This window comes from Megascapheus bottae, chromosome 1 (genome assembly GCF_031878675.1).
Source record: "Megascapheus bottae isolate mThoBot1 chromosome 1, mThoBot2.hap1, whole genome shotgun sequence".
Lineage (NCBI taxonomy): Eukaryota > Metazoa > Chordata > Mammalia > Rodentia > Geomyidae > Megascapheus > Megascapheus bottae.
Window position 1 is genome coordinate 84414340 of NC_143509.1, and position 22018 is coordinate 84436357.

General features: G+C 33.7%; 1 protein-coding gene across 1 annotated transcript in view; it reads left to right on the plus strand.

Moving 5' to 3' along the window:
* Nucleotides 1–22018, plus strand: part of Robo1 (roundabout guidance receptor 1) — a 426986-nt gene that overhangs the window by 286188 nt on the left and 118780 nt on the right. Inside the window, exon 3 of the mRNA XM_090331140.1 lies at nucleotides 12350–12507. Within this exon, the coding sequence (XP_090187266.1) occupies nucleotides 12350–12507 (158 nt within the window). The remainder of the gene's footprint in view (nucleotides 1–12349; nucleotides 12508–22018) is intronic.

The window sequence follows — 22018 nt, forward strand, 5'->3', positions numbered from 1 at the left end:
TTAATGCAATTCATGACAAAATTACTCACTCACTTGTTGCAGACTTCCTCTATGTTTAAGATATAGAGTAAAATATTTGACCTTTCAGGTCCCATTGCCTACCTGTAAAATGAAGCTGACAGTTCCACCCTTAAGTTTACTGTGACCTCTAAATGTGTTAGCACCATTAAAGCCCTTAGAATGGGGGTGGATACAGGTTCTGAGTGCTGTATGTGTGCACTCATGTATGTTCATGGTATGTTGTAATTGTTTCTTACCAGTGTCGTTCCAGTCTTTTCCTCAGTGATCACTGGACCTGAGTTATTTTGCATATAGGCCCCATCACAATATTCCTTTAACCTACTTTGAAAGAAATCTTAGATTTTTATTTTTACTGTACTTTCAATTGAACCAAGTATTTTCTCTTTTGTCCTTTTCCCCTCCTCCACAGCACACATAAAATATGTGCCCAGAAAGAAGAAATCATATCTTCTTTTTCATTGTCTCAAAAATGTAATTCCCCATAGCTTCACTAAATGATGATTGAATGTATTAATGAATAAATGTTTCATAAAATCCTTGAAGATTCAGAATAATCCCAAATGATTTTGTGATATATGTTTTAGAGAATTTGTAAACTTCTGATGCAAATCAACTTTGTGATTATCCTAATTATATTACATAATTTATACAATATGCTACTGATTCTTCTATCTCACATATACATATTATTGATTCTTTGCTTCATGTTAAATTTACAACAGTCATAGGAAATGCCCCATATTGTTTTGTATTTCTTTTTTTTCTCCAAGCAAAATGATTGTTTACTATATCTGCTTCCCATTGTGGATGGCATTCCAATTTAGAAATAATGAGTTGTTGCATATAACACATTTGTGGAGAATCATTCCTATGTGCACATGTCTAATCATATATACAAACATATATAAAATGAGAAATCAGTTTTGAATTCTTGTTAGCCCCAAATAGATGATGTGTATATCAAAATCAATTAAGATCATCACCCTAAAATTTATATTAATTGATCTACAGAGATACAATAGCAACTGAGATTTGGTAGATAATTGTCATATAAAAATCTAAATAAGTCAAAATTAATTCTGTGAAATACTAAGATAATAGTTTTATTTTATTTTATTTTTGTCGGCTGTGGGACTTGAACTCTGGGACTAGGCATTGCCCCTGAGCTCTTCAGCTCAAGGCTACCATCCTACTCCTTGAGCCACAGTGCCACTTCTGGTTTTCTGATAGTTAATTGCAGGTAAGATCTCAAGGACTTTAGTACTTGGGCTGGCTTTGATCCACAATCATCAGATCTCAGCCTCCTGAATATCTAGGATTATAGGTCTGAGCCACTGTGCCCAGCTCAGATCATAGTTTTAATCAATGAAATAGTTTCTCTTATCTTCCTGGACTCAAATTTTGTCTTTCTTTAAAATGTAGAATTTCTGTCTTCCAATTGTTCCTTATGGAAGATCTACTTATGTAGGGTCTATATATTGTCTGTACTTTACAAATTACATGTTTGATCACTCAGAAATCTGGGTGTCAGATTTATTTTGTATCCTTTTCTGTCAAATCCAGCCACTCAAACATTAATTTCATTTTCACTCTAATCTGACTTCACTGTACCAGACAGCCCTTTTAATAGTTTAAAAATCCTCTCATTTTTCTGTGACTAATGTAGCAGTGTTTTTGTTGTCTTTCTACTTCCAGTCTCACCTCCCTCTGTATTTTATTCAGTGTAACTGGAAGAAACATATAAATATAATTACAACACTAAGGTATTTTCTTTACCACTTCTGTGACTTCCCATGGACTTAAGATAAAAGCTGACTCTGTCGGAATGATAGTGCACAGCAATTTGGGCTTCTGACATCCCTGTCAAACTCAGGTCACACTGTAGGACCCACAGTGTAGGATGTAAGCCTCATTTTCCACACAAATTCAATTATTTCCTCTTCCTACAGAGTATTTCCTCTGGATACATTTTACTTACTTTTTCAGACTTCAGCTCAATTCTTACTTCCTCTAACCCAGATTTTGTTTCTTATGACTCTCCCTCATGGCATCCTACCCTTTTATGGCATGTATCGCACTTATAATTCATTATGAATTTGTATTTTTGAATACTGCCAGTCTTCTGCCTTTTACTTACAGTGCCACAAGCATAAAACTCAAGAATTTAAATCACTATTCAATATCCAATAGTGAACACATAGAAAGTGTAATGTGAGTATTCAATGAACGGGTGCTGTGTTTCATACCATATTCTGAGCAGTGTATATACAGTGGTAATAATTAATTCCTTATTTTTATATTAGTGATCTTCAGATACAGAGAACCTGGAATGAAATACAGAAGTATAATTCCTTACTTGAGAACTTTCTGAGTACAAGCCTCTAACATGAAGTTGATTTACAGTAGGAAGAATGCATGCCTCTCCTCCTGTAATCAGGGTCCCACAAGCTCACATGTACTCATTTTGTCTGTGTTTTTTTAACCCTGCCAGCCTACTCCTCAGTGTGACTTGTGCTCTGGCACTTAGAAAACCCTCATCAATGGCATTCTTTGTCTTCCTTCCATTTAAATGGGCAGCTGAGAAGTTTGGCAATTCCTTACACAGTGACTAATACCAATACTTCTTTGCAGATGTAATGCACCATAAAAATGGCAAGTCTTGTATAAACATTAAATAATTAGCTTTCATAATAATGCTATCAGGATAGAGTTTAAAACTCTCTGTTTTGCATAGAAATAACTAAGTTACCATGGATTATACTTATCAGAATCAGGGAACAGGATGTGTCCTGATTCCAAAATTGCTTCTGCTTACTAACTCACATGTATCTACACATAATATAAGTATGAATGATGTACTCTATAAAATCTGCATTTTTCCATTGGCAAATCTGTTTTGCAAAATTTAAAGTAGTAAGGGTACAGATATCTACTAGGTTACTAACATTTTTGTGGTAGAACATACAAGAGTAGAGCTTTGACTTAGTTTGAGGGCATGTTTTTTTTTTTTTTTATGATTCCTCAGAATTTCAAGTCTGCTGAACCTTATCTGTTTAGGTGTGGATCCTTATTAACATGTCTAGGTATGCCTTTAACAATAATATGTGTACATTTGTCTGGAATACCTTACAGAATTTAAACGTGGATCTAGCATCACAAGCTTCCCGTGGCTTTGCCTGGTGACTTAGTGGCAGTATAATAAACACCAGGGACAATCCTGTACAAAATAGCAGGAAACATTCCTGTAATCCTAGATACTCAGGAGGCTGAGATCTGAGGATTGTGATTCAAAGCCAGCCTAGGCACTGAAGTCCATGAGACACTTATCTCCAGTTAACCACCAGAAAACCAGAAGTGACACTGTGGCTCAAGGCTAGAGCACTAGTCTTGAATAGAAAGAAAGAAAGAAAGAAAGAAAGAAAGAAAGAAAGAAAGAAAGAAAGAAAGAAGGAAGGAAGGAAAGAAAGAAAGAAAGAAAGAAAGAAAGAAAGAAAGAAAGAGGAAAGGAAAAGAAAAGAAAAGAAAAGAAAAAAGAAAAGAAAGCAAAATAGCAGGAGGTGCCAGTTTTGGTGTTCAATAGTTTAGAGCTGGAAGTATACTCTCAATATAGATAATTTACCTACCATGTACAAGGCTTGGATTTGATCTTCAGAACAAGAGAAAAAAGAAAGAAATAAAAAGAGTACATCACCTGCCCCCCTCTGACATCTAGCAAAATACAGGAGTAGATGGTTATCTTGTTCCTTTCTTATGTCCTTATGAAAAGAAATGAACAAATCGCTACTAACTACTTTCGTTCTGGTAATAGCATCTCTTTCTATTTGTAACAGTGCACATTCTTTGTTTCCTAAGGTAACTGGTGTTCCACATCTATCAGCACAGTATGACTTTCAGAATATATATTTTTTTAATTAAAAATATATACTGCTTTCCTAGGGTAAAACATAAGATGCTGGCAAAATCTTCTCAAGCTCTACCAGTTAAGAAAATAAGTGCTTCTCCTAGCATATTTTCTTCCAGGGTTTTAACCAAAGCATAATTTAAGGTTTAAAAATAAAATGGCATGCTATTAAAAACATTTGTAGAAGATGACATAAGTATTGGAGAATATGCATAGATATATTCAGGGCCAATTCTAAAAAGACAGTATATATATATTCTGTAGGAAACATTCATTATTAAATCACAATTTTACATAGAACTGATGTGTATAGGCATCAATTTAAAATAGCCAGATTCATTAGCATTGATGGATGGGGGTTTAAGATAGTATTTGATGAAATGCTTTCCAGGTGCCCATTCCAGTTTTCACTTCTACTGGGTTGTATTTATTTACTTATATCCTCTTGTTGGAAAATTTTTAGTTAGTTGGATATTATTAATTAAAACTAAGGCATTAGGGGCCAGGAGTTTGGCCTAGTGGTTGAGTGCTTGCCTAGCATGCACGAAGACCCGGGTTCAATTTCTCGGTACCACATACATAGAAAAAAAAGAAAAGCCAGAAGTGGTGCTGAGGCTCAAGTGGTAGAACTCTAGCCTTGAGAAAGTCCAAGGACAGTACTCAGGCCCTGAGCTCAAGCCCAGGACTGGCAAAAATAAATAAATAAATAAATAAATAAAACTAAGGCATTATTTTTTTATCACTTTTAACCTAAAAAAAAAAAAACAACCTTTTCTTTTCAGGTTAACCACATGAGCTAAAAAGCAGTAATGCAAATAGTTAAAAAATCTAAATATTCTGCTGTGCTTCTCAAGCATGTTTTTAAAACAATATTACATATAGGAAAGTACAATGCCATTATCTTTAGTTGTTTAGTTGGATATTAAGATTTTTCTGAGAAAAGTGTGAGTGGCTTATGTCTGTAATCCTAGGTACTTAGGAGGCTGAGATTTGGACAATAACTACAGGGGGGAGAGAGAGAGAGAGAGAGAGAGAGAGAGAGAGAGAGAGAGAGAGAGAGAGAGAGAGAGAGAGAGAGAGAGAGAGAGAGAGAGAGAGAGAGAGAGAGAGAGAGAGACAGAGAGAGAGAGAGACAGAGAGAGAGAGAGAGACAGAGAGAGAGAGAGAGACAGAGACAGACAGAGAGAGAGACAGAGAGAGAGAGAGACAGAGAGACAGAGAGAGAGAAAGAGAGACAGACAGACAGAGACAGAGACAGAGAGACAGACAGAGAGAGAAGGTCTGGAGAGAGAGGGGGAGGAGGAAGGAAGGAGGAGAAAGATAGAGAGAGGGAGGGCAGGGAACAAGGAGGGAGAAAGGGAGAAGGAGTAAGGAGAGAAGAGATTCCTTATGATGTACATCAGCATTTTTACATATACTACACCTCCAGAAAGATAGAAAAGTTATGGCACAGATACTAGGCATAAAATTGATGTATCAAATAAAAGAATTACTGTTATTTTGAAGTGAGATTTTTTTAATGTCAACATGTAAGTGGTCAGAGCTCTTGAGTCAGGCTAGCTAAGTGATAATTTTCTAAAGAACTGAAGTGATACTTGTAATTGAGGTATGAATTGAGTTGCACCCATAAAGTAATTATCTTCTGGAACATCATTTCTTTTCTTTACTACGCTATGTTTGAAAGGTTTCGTGGATTTAAAATATTCACTATGGTACATTTTATTGATGAAATGGTCTTTTAAGTAGAGAAACATTGATCCCAGGACTGCATAATCTTTCCCATGATATCTCCTTCTAATTAAAATGCTCATATCTTATTAAAATCCTTCTTATTATACAACATATTTTGTGGCTGAAATAAAGGAACTAGTACTGATACTTCATATTTATTCTGAAGAACATTCTGAATAGTCTCAAATAACTGATGAAAGTGAGAAATACTATCTTCCAAACATACAACCCTCTGAGAAAATGAAGAGTGCATAGTATACTAGAAGTTAACAGTGTGACTATCGTGAAAGTGATTTCTCAGGTAGCGTTCGTTCCATTTGAAGAAAGTTGAAATATTACTCAAAACATTTTATGTATTTAGAATTGGGAGCACTGTTATGAGCAGATTCATGAGCAATTATTTTCTTAAAGGCAGGCTTTTAATAGCTAGAGATTTGCATTCCTAGGTTAAGCACTGAGTCTAGTAGAACTTCCTCATTTGTGTAGTGAAACTAATACTTTCAATATGCCATAAGCTTCTTAGGGAGGATTAAGTGTCCTGGTATGAAGTATAATTTCTCAGAAAATGAACATTCATTAGGAATATGTCATCTTAATATTAATATTATATTCCTGTTTATTCTTATTGTTTATTATTTACCATTTTTAATTTTTTCAGTTATGTTTAAGGGTTTATACAAAGGAGATGCCACTTAACAAATCAATTTATGAACACAATGTCCCTTAAACACTGTCATCCACATGGTCATGCCTCCCCCTCTTTGACCATTCCTTCACTTGCTTTTCTTAATTTTATGTTACATAAAATCAATCCTCGACTGTCTTCTCCCCTTTTCTCCTCTTCATTTTTCCCCCCTCCCCTTGGCCCAACCCTGCTTTTGAATGTACCTATTTGCTGGTGCTTATTTCATTGGACTTTGACTTAATCTTTCTAAACAAGTATGCTATTTGATATCTCCACAGCATCTATTATACTTCAGTTAACTGATTTGTAACCCTTGCTTACCATCCAAATTGATTTCTTTTACATTTATAGGCACTTTTTGCCACATGAAAAAAACCATGTAGCCTTTCTTTTTTTGGGTCTGTCTTACTTCTCTCAATATCTATATTAAGATATATATATATTATATATATACTTTCTTTCCATTGTTAATGAATGGTATGGGTACAGGACCATTCTTTCTAATTCATGAGTCAAATTTGATTGTGTTATATACCACATTTTCTTATTTCATTCGTTCATTAAGGGGCATCTGGTTTAATTCCACATATTGGCTATGGTGCTTAGTGTTGAATGAACATGATTGTGCTGGTGACTTTACTCTACCTCATTTGTGTTCTGTTGGATAGATCTCCAGGAGTGGGATTGTTGAGTTATAGGAAAATTCTTTGTTTAGTTTCTTATGGATCCTCCATACTGCTTTTCAGAGCTTACATTCTGACAATGTATTAAGAGTTTTGTTTTGGAAACCATGAAACTCTTACACGAAGATGTATGGGAAACACTAGAATTCCTAAGCCCAGGTCAAAACTTACTAAATAAAAATTCAGAACCTTAGAAATTTCTGAAAAATTCAAACATAAAAATCTCTGCATGGCAAAGAACGTAGATAAAAACAAGCTAAATTAAAAGCCCACAGAATGGGAGAAGATTTTTGTTAGCTATCCAACAGACAAGGGCATGACATTTAAAAGAGCATATTATATTTAGAACTCAAAACATACTCAGAAATTAAACAATCCAACTAATGAATGGGCTAGTGACTCAAGGAGAAACTTCCCTGAAGAAGTAAAATGGTCAATATATACATGAACACATGCTTTTTAATGTCTGGCCAGAAAGGAAATTCAAATATTGTTTTTTTACATGTCCTTCTTTCCCTGAAGAGTTTTAATTTATTAAATCATAAAACATAAACTTTGTACCATGTCCTCTAGGCTTCTAATTGCAGTGAGATCATGGGATTCATTGTAGCACTTGATCTTGTAGTATCCTTCACTCAAGTAGAGTCGAGGATTTATCTAGGAAGCTCTTAAACCTTCATAGCACACTATGGGTTCTTACGCAATGAACTAAAGTCGCTCCTTCTTCACCACTGGTGTAAACTTTTGGAATCTAATGCACTTAGAAGGCAGTAATGAAATGATTAAAAAGACAGGTCATTTCTTGAAATTAGTAGACCTCTGTTTTCTTCTAGTCTTCTCTCAGAAATATAAGACAGACTAGAGACAAGTCTTCGGGTACTATTACCTCTAACCATGGGAGGGAACAGGTACTATCGAAGACTCCTGACTGCTTGAAAGAGATATAAGTTTTCTTTAGCTTTAAAATGGTTTTAAAGTGACCTTAACAATATGCTTATACACATCAAACTCTTCATTGTCCCTGGTACAGTTTATTTTTTGCTTTTTTTTTCCTGTGTACTTTTTTCTTTTTGTTTTGTTATCACTTCTCCTTTCTTTCTGTCTTATCAAATCAGAGAAAGGCTGGATAAGGGACTGCATTAACTGCAGAGCTTTTGTATGGCAAAGGACATACCTAGTAAATTAATTAGGAAGCCTACAGAATGGGAGAAGATCTTCACCAACCATACAATGGACAAAGGCCTCATATCTAAAATATATCAACGGGTCAAAAAATTGAATCACTCCAAACTAATCTCCAAAGAAACAACCATCCCCTTAAAAGTTGGGCCAAAGACTTAAAGAGAGGCTTCTCTGAAGAAGAAATAAAAATGGCCTATAGACACATGAAGAAATGCTCAACATCTCTGGTCATAAAAAGAAATGCAAATCAAAACAACTCTAAGATTCCACTTCACTCCAGTTAGAATGGCCAGGATCAAGAGATCTAATAACAACAGATGCTGGAGGGGATGTGGCCAGGAGGGATCACTACTACACTGTTGGTGGGAGTGCAAACTCGTTCAACCACTATGGAAAGCAGTGTGGCAGTGCCTCAAAAGACTAAACATAGAGCTCCCCTAGGACCCAGCAATTCCACTACTTGGCATTTACCCAATTTTCCAGAAACAAGGACATACTAAATCCACTAGCACAATGATGTTCATTGCAGCACTATTTACCATAGCAAAAACATGGAACCAACCCAGATGTTCCTTAGCTGATGAGTGGATCAACAAGATGTGGTATTTGTACACAATGGAATTCTATGCTGCTGTGAGAAAGAATGACATTGCTCCACTTGTTAGAAAATGGAAAGACTTAGATAAAATCATATTAAGTGAAGTAAGCCAGACTCAAAGGAACATAGGCTCAATGGTTTCCCTCATTTGTCATAATCAGTACAAACCTTGGGTTCTACTAGCAGAGATTTGCAATAGAGAAAAACCTAGATACATAAGGCTGTACAGTATGACACTAAATGAAAGGACTTCTAGGATATAGAAGCAAAAGCCATATAATGAGTGATTGTTGTCCTTAATGTACTATGTTATCTCTCATCTCTTTTGCTGTCCCTTGGTTATCTCATATTGTTACAGTATTTCACTTTATCTGCTATATTGGATATATTTGTATTTGGTTATTTGAAATTGGATAGGAAAGGAGGGAAAACAAGATGAGGGGTGGGCGTGGTGGGGAAGAAATGGGGACCAAGACATGAGAAAGGCTATCAATGTATGTGAATTAATGCACCTTCTATCTGGCGAATATAATGTAACCCCCTTCTATTAATTACAATAAAAATACATGAAAAAACACCAAAACTTCAGTCCAAATTATATGTACCTATTTTTCCCCTTAAGATGAAATAACATATACATGGAAGAAATATTTTATAGTTGTTATAGTAGAGCATCTTGTTCAATATATTTTAAGTGATTTCTACCTTAATACACCATAAATATTATTTGACTTTTTTAAAACTAGTATTTCAATTCTCTTCTGGAAAATATACTTTCCAAATTCAAATTAAGAAACCTTGGAAACTATATAATTTGATGAAGAGATACAGTAAAGGGAAAAAGAAGTTTTCTAAGTTTTATATTTTTTGAATACCTTTGAGTGTTAAGTATTTTTCTCCAACTTGTAGGATGTATGAATTTGATGTTTAATGACTCAAATGCATACATAAATTAAAATGTGACAAATAGTTCATATAATTTTATAATGTGAAACATGGCATTCTCTTCAATACGAAGTGTTCAGAATAAGTATAAAGAAGAGGTACTCAGTTTATAGATGTAAGAAAAATATCTTAAATTCATAGACATGCAGGATTGCCTGTAGCCATGATTGGTACTCGAATTTTATGCTTTACAGCTGCAAAAATAATTACATGAGCATTATCTAAGCAACAGTCTTTAATAGATTACATTTTGTTAGCTTTGCATTATACAAAGTAAAGCCCAAATCCCATAATAAATGGAAAAATTGATTGATTTATCTTACCTAGACCTTGATATTTTTGTAAGATGTTTATATTATTCATTAATTTATTTGAGGTGCAATCTTCATTTGTAAATAAAGTATAGTATTACCAAATTAGTTTTAAGCCTACCACATAGAAAATTTGTATAACTTATTTACCTTTATTTTAAAAATGTTTTACTTGGGTGTCGTAAGATTGTTACAACTTTTCAGAGGTGTTATGATAGATTAATACTACCAATTCAGCATAGGCTCATGCTGCTTGTTAAGATCAATTTGTTTGCTTTTTCTATAAACCATACATCTTGTTTGCAGTACATTCTTAGCACCTTATAATAATATGGGCTTATGAACAGAGAAAGTCTTCATGCTCTGTTCTTTTATTAGGTGGCAACAGTAGCCAAAGCTCTCAGTTCACAAAGTTCACCCTTGTGTCTGCATATTTCACTAGAAGCATACTGTAACTGAAGTTAGAATTACAACTATTGGTATTATATTTCCTTTTACTATTCTTTCTAAAGGTACTGAAGCAGTATTCCTCTTGGAGCCACGTAATTATCCATGTTAACAAAGTCATATTGTGCCCAAGTTCTCACAATATGTTGATAAACAAGACTTTTCAGTAGGTGTTTTGGTTTACTCATATATATATATATGTATAGATTAATATATATTTATATACACATATACATATATATTTATATATATGCAGAGAGAAAGAGAGAGGAGAGAGAATATGCAGGGAATAATTTCAATATTTCTGAATTTGCACTGATTGACTTTGTGCTGCTGATCCATGTGCTGCTGATGAAAATGTATATTCTTGTGTTGCTGGAGAGACTATTTTGTAAAAGAACTGTTAAGTTTACTTGGTCTATGCAGTTGTTTAGTTTTGAGATTTCTCTGTTGCCTTTTTGCTGTGTCGATCTACCCAGCAGAGACAATGGTTTGTTAAAGTCAACAACGATCAATATGCTTGGATCTATGTGTGTTTTAGTGTAAGTCGTGTTTCTTTGATGAAGTTGGGTGCTCCAGTATTTGGCATAGAAATATTTAGGATAGTTACATCCTCCCTTTGTTACTATTTAATGTCCTTCTTTGTCTCTTCTCACCAACTTTATCTGATAATAGTATTGCAACTCCAGCCTGTGGATAGGTGCTGTTTGCTTGATGGATTTCATTCCAGTTTTTCACTATCACTATATGTTTGTTTTTGTGGGCAGCTGAAAGATGCATCTTACATTTTGATCCAAGTAATCAGTCTATTTCTAAAGTTTGTGCATAATGTTGTATATTTTATTTCTATAGTTTCTGCATAGTACCATGCATTTGAGTCTATCATGAGGAAACATTTACTCCTCTATAATAAAAATGAATTTATTAATATCTGACTCTTTGCATTGGGTTAAATGAGATCATATATATAACAAAAGTACTCAAACAACTTAGAACATAAATCTGATGCTATTTTTAGATATTGATATTTTCTAACTATCACTTAGTCATAATGAAAATTTTAATGTGGTTACCTTGGAAATATGTATAAAATTTTATGAGCACCCAACTAAAATTATAATAACAATATGAAAACATTTCACTGGCATTGTATGGAGTAAGGCATATTATTATGTTAATCAGTATATTTTAATACCTGAAACATTTCTTTCAATTAAATGTTTTCTTAAAAGTACAGTTTGGGGGCAGGAGTTTGGCTTAGTAGTAGAGTGCTTGCCTAGCATGCACAAAGACCCAGATATGATTCCTTGCTACCACTTATATAGAAAAATAAAAGCTGGAAGTTGTGCTGAGGCTCAAGTTGTATTGCTATAACATTGAGAAAAGTCCAAGGACAGTGCTCAGGCCCATAGCTCAAGACCAGGCCTGGCAAAAAAAATATAATTTTTGTTTTGGTGTTTCTATATATGGATATAACTTACTTTGTTATTGAAAATATCATCATGATGTTCCATGATAGTCAAAGGTGTATTCACTTGTGTTCATTAGTATACATGTGAGGAAAACATAGGCTGAAGAGAAATTGAAGATATGATGAAGCCTCGGTGGTTCTCTGTAGCACACTGTGCTTACCTGCTGGCCTAAGAGGAATATCAAATTATTCCTCTTCTGTGTACTGAGCACTAAATATCCTGTTTAAATCACTGATATCCATTAGTGAAAATTTATCTTTGAAGTTACGTTACGCCATCTAGTAGTAGTTTATAATGTCTCTTTGGCTGAAGTTCATGATTAAGAATGGTATGTGTCACTATTGAACAGACCAATTTAATCTTCTTCCTTCAGTACTACGGGATGACTTCCGACAAAACCCTTCCGATGTCATGGTGGCAGTAGGAGAGCCTGCAGTGATGGAATGCCAACCTCCACGTGGCCATCCTGAGCCCACCATCTCATGGAAGAAGGATGGTTCTCCTCTTGATGATAAGGATGAAAGAATAACTGTGAGTATTCAATTTCATATTGAGGAGCAGCTGTATATCTATCTATGTAGTCAAAGTGAAAAGAGAAAAAGGAAGCAGGTTCTCTTAGATTAAAGGCTTTCTTTAACTGTTCTCTGTTTTAGTTCTTCATCTATTCCTTTGTGGACATGAATATAAGTGAGAAAATACATAAATTTTAGCTTAGAGGAGAAACAAGAAAAATACATAATTTTTATTTGAATGCCTAATAGTACATAAACTTTATTATTGTGTCTCTGGGCTTACAAGGTGTCTATGTTTCAGAGAAAACAGTTATGCATAAAAAATTAATTAAATGGAAAATTTCAGGAGGCTTTGTAACTCACTCAGGTATTACTGGATTGTTTTTATGCTTCTCCATCCCTTCTGCATTCATCTTTGTTACTGAAATTTAATAAGATTTGTGACAATTCCTACTCTAAATATTCTAGGAACTTTGCTTTTATATGACTTTATTGCTACTTTTGGCTTGTTGAGTGTTCACAAAAACACCTAAGTTCAACACAGTCTCATTGATTCTAGGACCGTACATCATTCTTCTTTCTAATTTCCTTTATTCCTCACCTGCTCATATTTGCTCAAAGTCAGTTCTTAGCCAAGATTTAAAGTTTCTTAGCAGAATTTGTGCAGGAGGAAAAGGTGATTGCCAAGGTTGGTGAAGAAGGAAGTCAAAGCATACCACATAACTAATAAATGCCAGCACCATTTCTAAATAACGTAGTTAGCTGATTAGCATGATAATTAAATGAGAAAAGCACAGCAGATTGATGGTTGGCAACTCTTTACAGATTTTAAGAGGAAGTCAAATATTTTTCCCAGTAACAACTTGTGTTAATTTAGTTCTCCCAAATGATTTTCATAATGGTAGAGATAAAAGAGAGCATGAGTCAGGCTGTTTACCTCATGAGATGCCAAAAAGTCCTATGACAAAGGGAAAGCTGAGGAACTGATTTGTGGAATGAACACTGAAGTACAGAATAATAGAGTATAAGAACTGCGCTAAAGCAGGAAGGCTCTGTTTAATGGATGAACTGATCATATATCAAGTAATTATTTGCTTTCACTTGAGATGAAAGTGTGTTTCAATCCATTTACAAGTTTTGCTCTACATGGGAATGTGTACATATACCTGAATCTGAGCTCAATTTACCTCCCAAGTCAACCAGCGAGTGGGATTTGTCTTCCAGTCCCTTTTTCTGGTTGGCTCTAGCTCTGAGAATGACTTAAAGCAGCTGTTGTACTTCAGGCTATTAGGTGTTTGTCATCTCTCAAGTTCTTCCCTTTATAAGCAGGAAATCATTATTTATGATTTCCTTACAAACAAAGAATACAACTGGCATGGAGGGAAATAAAAATATTACCCCTTTCCTTAGTGATAACAGATTTCCTTTATGCACTAGTGAGATAATAATTCTTTAGTCTTAAAAATAGAATCCAGATCATTTAGTGATCTTTTTCTGTAATTCTCATTTTCCTGCCTTTATAATCCATATACACTGAAACCATTATTACCTTTCATTTCCCTCATCTTTCTTGATTGTTTATTTTGTTAAAATTAACTTAATGAACAAATTCTTAACAATTGCTGTGTAGCATTAAATAAAATGCAGTCAATATTCTTTTGTCATTTTAATGAGTGTATATTACATACCAAACTCACTACAGCCGGGTGGCTCACGCCTGTAATCCTAGCTACTCAGGTGCTGAGATCTGAAGATCGTGGTTCAAGTCAGCCCAGTCACTAAGGTCTGTGAGATTCTTACCTCCAATTAACCACTAGAGAACCAGACATGGCACTGAGACTCAAGGGGTAGGGCGGTGGTAGCTTTGAGCTGAAGAGTTCATGGACAGTACCCAAGCCAGAGTCCAAGTCCTACAACTGATAAAAAAAAAAGAAAGAAAAAGAAGAAAAAAACTCACTACAGAAGAATAATATATGTAATATATGTATGCGTATATACATATACGCATACATATATTAAACTGTAAATGCTATAAGAATATTCATTGGAATGCATTAAATGTTTGGTAAGATTCAAATTTTAAATAAGATAATCAGAGAATGCTTCCCATAGAACCATGAAAAAAATCGTGAAAGGGAATCACAGGAAGATCTTTGAAAACTGTATTTTTACAGACAAAGCGGTATATTCCAATACTCTAAGGTGGTATGCAACTAACATTCTTACCAAGGAGGAAAGAACCAGATTAAATAGCAGGAGTGTGGGAGATTTATAGGAAATAGTGTCAGGGGTTAACAGGTACCAGGTTAACAGGTACCAGAGCACCTTACAGATATTACAGTAGTTTGTCTCTTTCTCTTGAGAAAAGTGGGAAGAAAAGCATAGGTTTCTCAGCAAAGTTTTTCTTGTGTTTTTCCCCCTTGTTTTCATCTTTTGTTCTCTGCACTTAACAAAGTCGTTTATGAATACAAGGCATCTTGATCAGGTTGACCACTTTCAACATTCTTACCCAAACTCTGATCCACACCTCCCCTTACTTTTCTTAATTTTACAGTATGAATAGTGAATTCTTTTCTTTTTTCTCACTATTTTTAGGTAGTTGTACAAACTACCTAAACTAGTTTATGAATACAATATATCTTGATCAATGTCAACCCTTTCAGCATTCTTGTCCATATCTCCTCTACTCATTCCTTTCCTCACTCACTCGTGTAGACTGTTTATTGGATTCTTGTCTGCATTTCATCAGTTTCTCTTCATTGTGCATCCTGTTTCCCTTCACTCTATCCAGCATGTTCAAGAACCCATTTCTTGGTATTTTGTTTTGCAGAAAATTGATTTTGGCTGTCTAAGGAATTACATAATTTATGTGAGGTCTACCATGAGTATACTGTGTTTTAGTTAATTCATTTGTGTACACTTGCGTATCATCCAATATCATTACTTATGATTTTATAAGCTAAATTTAGCTTCCCCCTATACAGGAAAAATGGATCTCCGAACCTGACTTTATTTAACATAATTTTCCATTTCTTTACAAATGTTATATCATTTTTCTGATAGATGAGTAAAATTACACAGTGTATCTATACCACATTTTTTTATCCATTTATCTGTTGAGGGATAAACCTATAGACCCACAGGTATTTAATATTCCATGAGCTCTTATGTCTCAATAACACATGGATGTGATCATGTTAGAGCAGGGTGAGTTTTGACAATAATCTAGACAAGAGATAAATGGTCATTTTAAATGATATGAGTAGAGAGTGAGTGAAAATGGTTAGATTCAGAATATTCTATGTAGCAATAACCAACAGACTTTACTAACAGAGTGTTCCTATTCCAGAAAAACGTGATGAGTTGAGGATGACCAACATCGAATGGCTAAAGAGTATTGAAAGATACATAGATGTCCTTAACTGGGGTATCATTTATTATTGAAGAGAAAGAATTGTGGTGAGACAAATTGGGCACTCTGTCTTAGATATGGTAATTTTCAAATACTTATAAGATATTGATGAAGCTGTTGGCTCTATGCATCAGAAATTCAGACTTGAGCTTGAGGCTGGAGAAAAAGTTAAGTTGTGATACACATATAAGTACGGATTACTGTGTGGTCCTCCCTTTCCTCTAAGCACAAGGAAGATTCTATCCCCAGTGTCTTTGCAAACCTATTTGATTATTTTCACTTTTGTGGATTTTGAATGAAAATTAAAGAAGTTAAATGCTAGTACATGGAGTGCACCTAAGATATGTTTTATCTTCATCACTCAGCACCTAGGTTATATCATATATTCTGGAAAAAGCAAGTGTAGCATGCAGGATACCTGAAGAGCATGAGCTTTTGAGTTGTGAACATTTGATCTTTCCTTTCCTAAGTCACTGACCAGTTCTTACCAGAAAATAATATCACCTATCCCAATGAATATGGGATTTATCAATATGAGAATATTATTAAAAATTAAAAATTGAATTTTCCAAGGGAAGGACTACAGGTAGAATGGAGAGAGAAATCTGTCTGATGACAGGAGAAGCAGAAGAAAGAGCAGCCAAAAACTAAAAAAAAACAATGAAAAGTGACACAAAAACCCAGAGGGCAGCAAAACACCAAGTTTATGGGGGTCATTGTGGCTGAGTCAGTTACAGCAAGTAATCAAGTATATGAAGATTGAAAAATTGATCATTTGCTTTAACAACTTGCTGGTCAATTATAGCTATCCCTGACAGTAGCTATTTTGGAGATATAGTGGAGGTTAAAAATCTCACTGAACACATGAGAACAATCAAAATTGTACATATTACACACAATTCTTTTTATATTTTGTCGTATATGGCAGTTGAAAAGTACAAGTAACTGAACATTTTGGAAGTTTTAAGTTAAAATGTGAAATTTATGTGTGTGTTTGCACTTATCTATTTCTATAAATTTCACAATTGAAAACTGCTATAGTAAACTTGAATTTCACAAATATGCTCAGGACTTCCTGTTCTGTCCTATATTGAATTAAACAAACATTTATGATTTATGCCAACTATATAATTTATGATAGAATCTTCATTAACTTCTCTGTACTGTAAGCACAAATCCCTTAATCCTATGAGCAGCTTCAAGCCAATAAAAGAACACTTCTAATTAGAAATCCAACAGTTTAAAGTTGTAATAACCTATTGTTAGGTAATGATACCAAAAAGCTAGTGTATAAATAATTTTAAAATCATTCTATTGCTGACAAAAATGATGATCCACAATACTGTTCCATATGCCAGGAAGTTGTAGCATCTGAAACTTTTACTATTTCTAAGACCATCTGTGTGTTGTGTATCAATTATAGCTATTGAACTAATAAAACACCAGAGGTATAAAGCACATTTATACATTTGGGGAAATGGAATAGATTAAAAATCAGCAGTTTAGATTTAAAAATTGCTGTTTTTGTTTAGATCAAAATTGGTTTGCTTTATTTTCTCCCTTCACGCCAAACTAGAATTGAGTAATTAAAATCAAAATTTACATCATAGACAGAATGCATGCCTTTATTTTCTATTCTTTTCAAAAACTGAAAATGAATTCTTAAGAGATGTTGGCTGTAAGGTATTTTATGTGTTTCTTCTTTTCTCAGCTTTGTATTTAAATGACTGTTTTTGTTTCTGCTTTTAATGTACCTTGCCAAATGTCTTGAGTAACGATGAACAAGAGATTAAAGCACATAATATCTTTATGAAAGGCATTTGACGCTTGTTTGGTTATTGCTACACTTTGGGTAGTAGGAATTTCTGGTGTACTTTAATGTGGTGACTTTCTTTGTTGAGAATTTAAAGTACAGTTCTACCAGCTGTGAGGACAAAGACACACCCTAGGGTAAAAAAAAAGGAATATATAATTGAATTTTAGCTGCACCTGTATTTTCCATAGGTTTATGCCATTTCTCTTTGTAATCTCTTGGATTGCAAGCCAAATTTTAGATCTGCGGTGATTATAAGCCAGAAATGTATCAATAACGTTTTCTTATTCTTCTATATGGAAAAGGAATGTTTTTAAATTTGGCATGCATTTCTTAGAATAAAAGAAGCTTTGGATGGTATTTATCTATAGTATTCCTGTTTATCTAGACCAGAATATTTTTATTAAGGGTTAGACATTGTTGAATTGGCAGGATGGATGAAAATGATCCACCTCATGTTTCTGAGAGGTAGTCATCACTGTTATTATGAATATATTAATTTTTATAGAGATGAATCAGAAGACTGGAGGTCTTTTGATGTGCAAAACTGTTCATTTAAACTTCATAACAATGATTGTGTTTATTTTATTTCACTGCATTTTGGATATATTTTTATATTAATATTTTAAAAGGTTCAAAAGATCAAATATTAACTTTGCAAAATGACCAAATGTTAAAATAATGATTTCATGTTCAACCACACAAATATATTGGGTATAAAAATGTTAAATGCAGGGCCGGGAGTTTGGCCTAGTGGTTAAAGTGCTTGCCTAGCATGCATGAAGACCTGGGATCGATTCCTCGGTACCACATACATAGAAAAAAGCCGGAAGTGGTGCTGAGGCTCAAGTAGTAGAGCTTTAACCTTGAGAAAGTCCAAGGACAGTGCTCAGGCCCTGAGCTCAAGCCCAGGACTGGCAAAAAAAAAAATGTTAAATGCAGTTTGAAGTAGATATCAAAAATATTTTCCTAGATTATGACCTTACATATTCATAAGGATGGTCAATTACAGGGTTAAGGAGAATCATAGCTGACATGTTGATCTTTAAAAAAATGAAATAAGGGGCCAGGAGTTTGGCGTAGTGGTAGAGTGCCTGCCTAGAAGCATGAAGACCTGGTTCGATTCCTCAGTACCACATACAAAAAAAAAATCCGGAAGTGGTGCTGTGGCTCAAGTGGCAGGGCACTAGCCTTGAGAAAAGCCCAAGGACAAAGCTCAGGCCCTGAGTTCAAGCCCCAGGACTGGCAAAAAAAGAAAAAAAAACTAATGCCATTTTTTAATTTTTAAATGGAGTGGGTAGATATTAGTAAAAATAATGGATTCCTAAATAGACTGGCAAGAAAAATGGTGATGCTAAAACATTGTACTCAATGTATATACTATGACATCGAGAAAATTGAAGGGAAGGGGTTGAGTTAGAGAAATGTGATAGAATGAAAAAGGGGTAAAATCAATCAAGATGCATTATAAATTGAGTTTCTGAGTGGCAACTACTTTGTATAACTACTTGAAGATAATGAAGTGTAAAGGATTATAGAAAGCATTCTGTACTTAAAAGTCTCCTATAAATGATAGTGGTGGACTTTAGCTTTTCCTGGCTGTAGTTATATTAAAATTAAGTCTGTTATAATTCAGCACATATTGGTTTTTATAATATGTGATGAAGTTACACACATAATTTCACAATTTCCCAGTTATCAGTTTCCTCAACTGTTAAGTTTTAATACAATGGATTTTATCTAATGGTAGCTCTAGGAATTATAGAGAGTTGGAAGGAAATAGCTTAACATTTAATGAAAATATCTGGTGTATAAAAGCGTACAGATTTGATTGTTGTGGGGAAAATGTGCTCAGAAACCAAAATAGCCAATAATATCCACATTAAGTTAATGAAACAGGAGAAACTCTACAGTCACTCTTCCATATTGCCGAATTCTGCATCCATAGATCCAACTAGCCATATGAAAAGTATATTCAGAAAATTACATCTTTAATGAATATGTACGTATTTTTCTTGTAACTATTCCCAAAATATTAACTATAACCTTTCCTAATATTTATAACATGTTGCATATGGCAAGTGGATTTTGCATTCACAAAAGGATATACATACGTTATGTGCAAATATATCACTATTTTACATAATGCAATTACAGATTTTGATAACTCTGGTGGGGCAGGAGACCTTCTTCCCCTGGATATTATAGAATAATTTTATATGGACTACCGTAATATATGATAAAAGTGAGAACAAATTGCATTAACAAAACTAAATGAGAGTTACATAATTATATATATACATATATATATAATGTCTTCTTTGGGAACTAGAAATTATACTTAGATTATCAAATGAATGTTTACCAGAAGAACAGAAAATTCTCAAAACCTGGAATATTCTAAAAATGAATTCAATGGCTAATGAATGTTGAAAGCTATTATTTCAGGCATTGTATTCTACCATTCTGTTTAAATATATAATGAAAATGACCTGAAACAGAGTTTTTCATATGATTTTCTAAATTTAAAATGTTAGTAATGGCTATTGTAGAAACACCAAAATGTAACAGCTGTTATGCACTGGAAACTTACTGTGCATCTCATGCTTTACATCTTTACATTATCTCATTTCATTGGCTTCATTCCATGATGAACAAGCTGTGGATCTTCCATTTGGTTCATAGGACATCTCCATTTCCTATGAATGAAAACTAACCTAATGATGATCATAACAACAGCTCAGTGTAGCACTTAGAACGTGGCAGACCTCTTTATGAGTATCTCTTGTGAGTGACCAGTTTATTCCTGATAATGATACTTTAAGAAAATAAATAAATTATTGTTTTAGTGCATTTGCTGACTCTAAATTCACTGGTGCAGGGAAAGCAACAATAAAGGATGTATTTGCTTTTTATTTTCTTTGTATTTATCTGTGAGTATACATATTCATATATGTATCTAGATAGCTATATGACCATATATAGACATACATGTAGTTGTACATATCTGTATGTATTCATATACATGTGATTATACATGTACACATGTATATTGATATTCTGTGAAGGGATATTTCATCTCAGAAAGACAAAGTTTATATTTTTCCAGTTAATGAAACAGCACAATAAGGATCTGTAAAATCTAAAATTTTTAGTGGTTTCTGATAAGGTGACACAAGAATGGATAATCGTTGCTATAGATTATAATGATACCAAGCTAAAATTCTTTTTCCAAAGCTGAAATTCTTGTTCTCAATGCCATTAAAGATTATCTATGGAGAATTTTCATTGACTGGTCATCATTTGGATTTAGGACAGAAAAAATTTACATTAAAAAGGATATCAAAAATCAGTGAGTGAGTCAGTTGATTATGCTTCATAATTAACAGTGCATTTGTGAATTAGCCATGGTCTAATATTATCAGTTGCACACACATTGGAAATGATCCCTGAAAATTAAGCAATTATGAGAAATAATGTGATGAATAGGAAATTGAGCTAAGGAAAATTTTACTGACATAGTGGTTTGGAAATATTTTATAGATAGAGTAAATTACCAGGAAATAACCTTGAACAGCATAAAAAAGTTATAATTCCTGCCTGAACCATAATCTGAAGTTCCTGAATTACTTTATGATAACATTTGTCAGTTATTGTGATAACATCATTTTAGTACTTAAAACAATATTTTAAAAGACATAAACTCATTTTGAAATTCTTAGACAGTCTGAGTCTTTATGAATAACTTTTTTGTTATTTTTATTAGCATCACTTAGTTGATATGTCCATTTGCATATGCATATGCTATATCTTGATCAAACTTACACCCTCCATCTCCTTCAAATTTCAATTTATTATACTCTTCTTTATGTGCAAAATATTTCTTAATTATTATTCTTCCTGCATGTCCTGAATGTAGCATGTAAGTATTATGTCTTATATTGTTCTTGGTTGAAAAAGAAAGAATATAAAAATAAGAATTTAAATATAATAATAATAATAATAATTCTGTAGGTAATTTCTATCAAATCTTCAAACAAATCTCTTTGTTTTGGTCAAATTCTCCTTACCATGTAACTGAATTATGATGTTTTGCCTTTTTAAAAAAAATGTAAAAAAGATCCCACAGAGTAAAGCATTTTTATAGATCTTTCTTAAGGACTTTACTTTAGATAAAATACCCGTTCATCTCTTATTGCCCAATACTAACTTAGCTGTTAACAAAGAAGACCTTTCTCCTGGGAAAGCTGTCAGTTCTGAGAAACCAGGACTATTAGGATTCCCTAATCTAACATGATGGTCTAA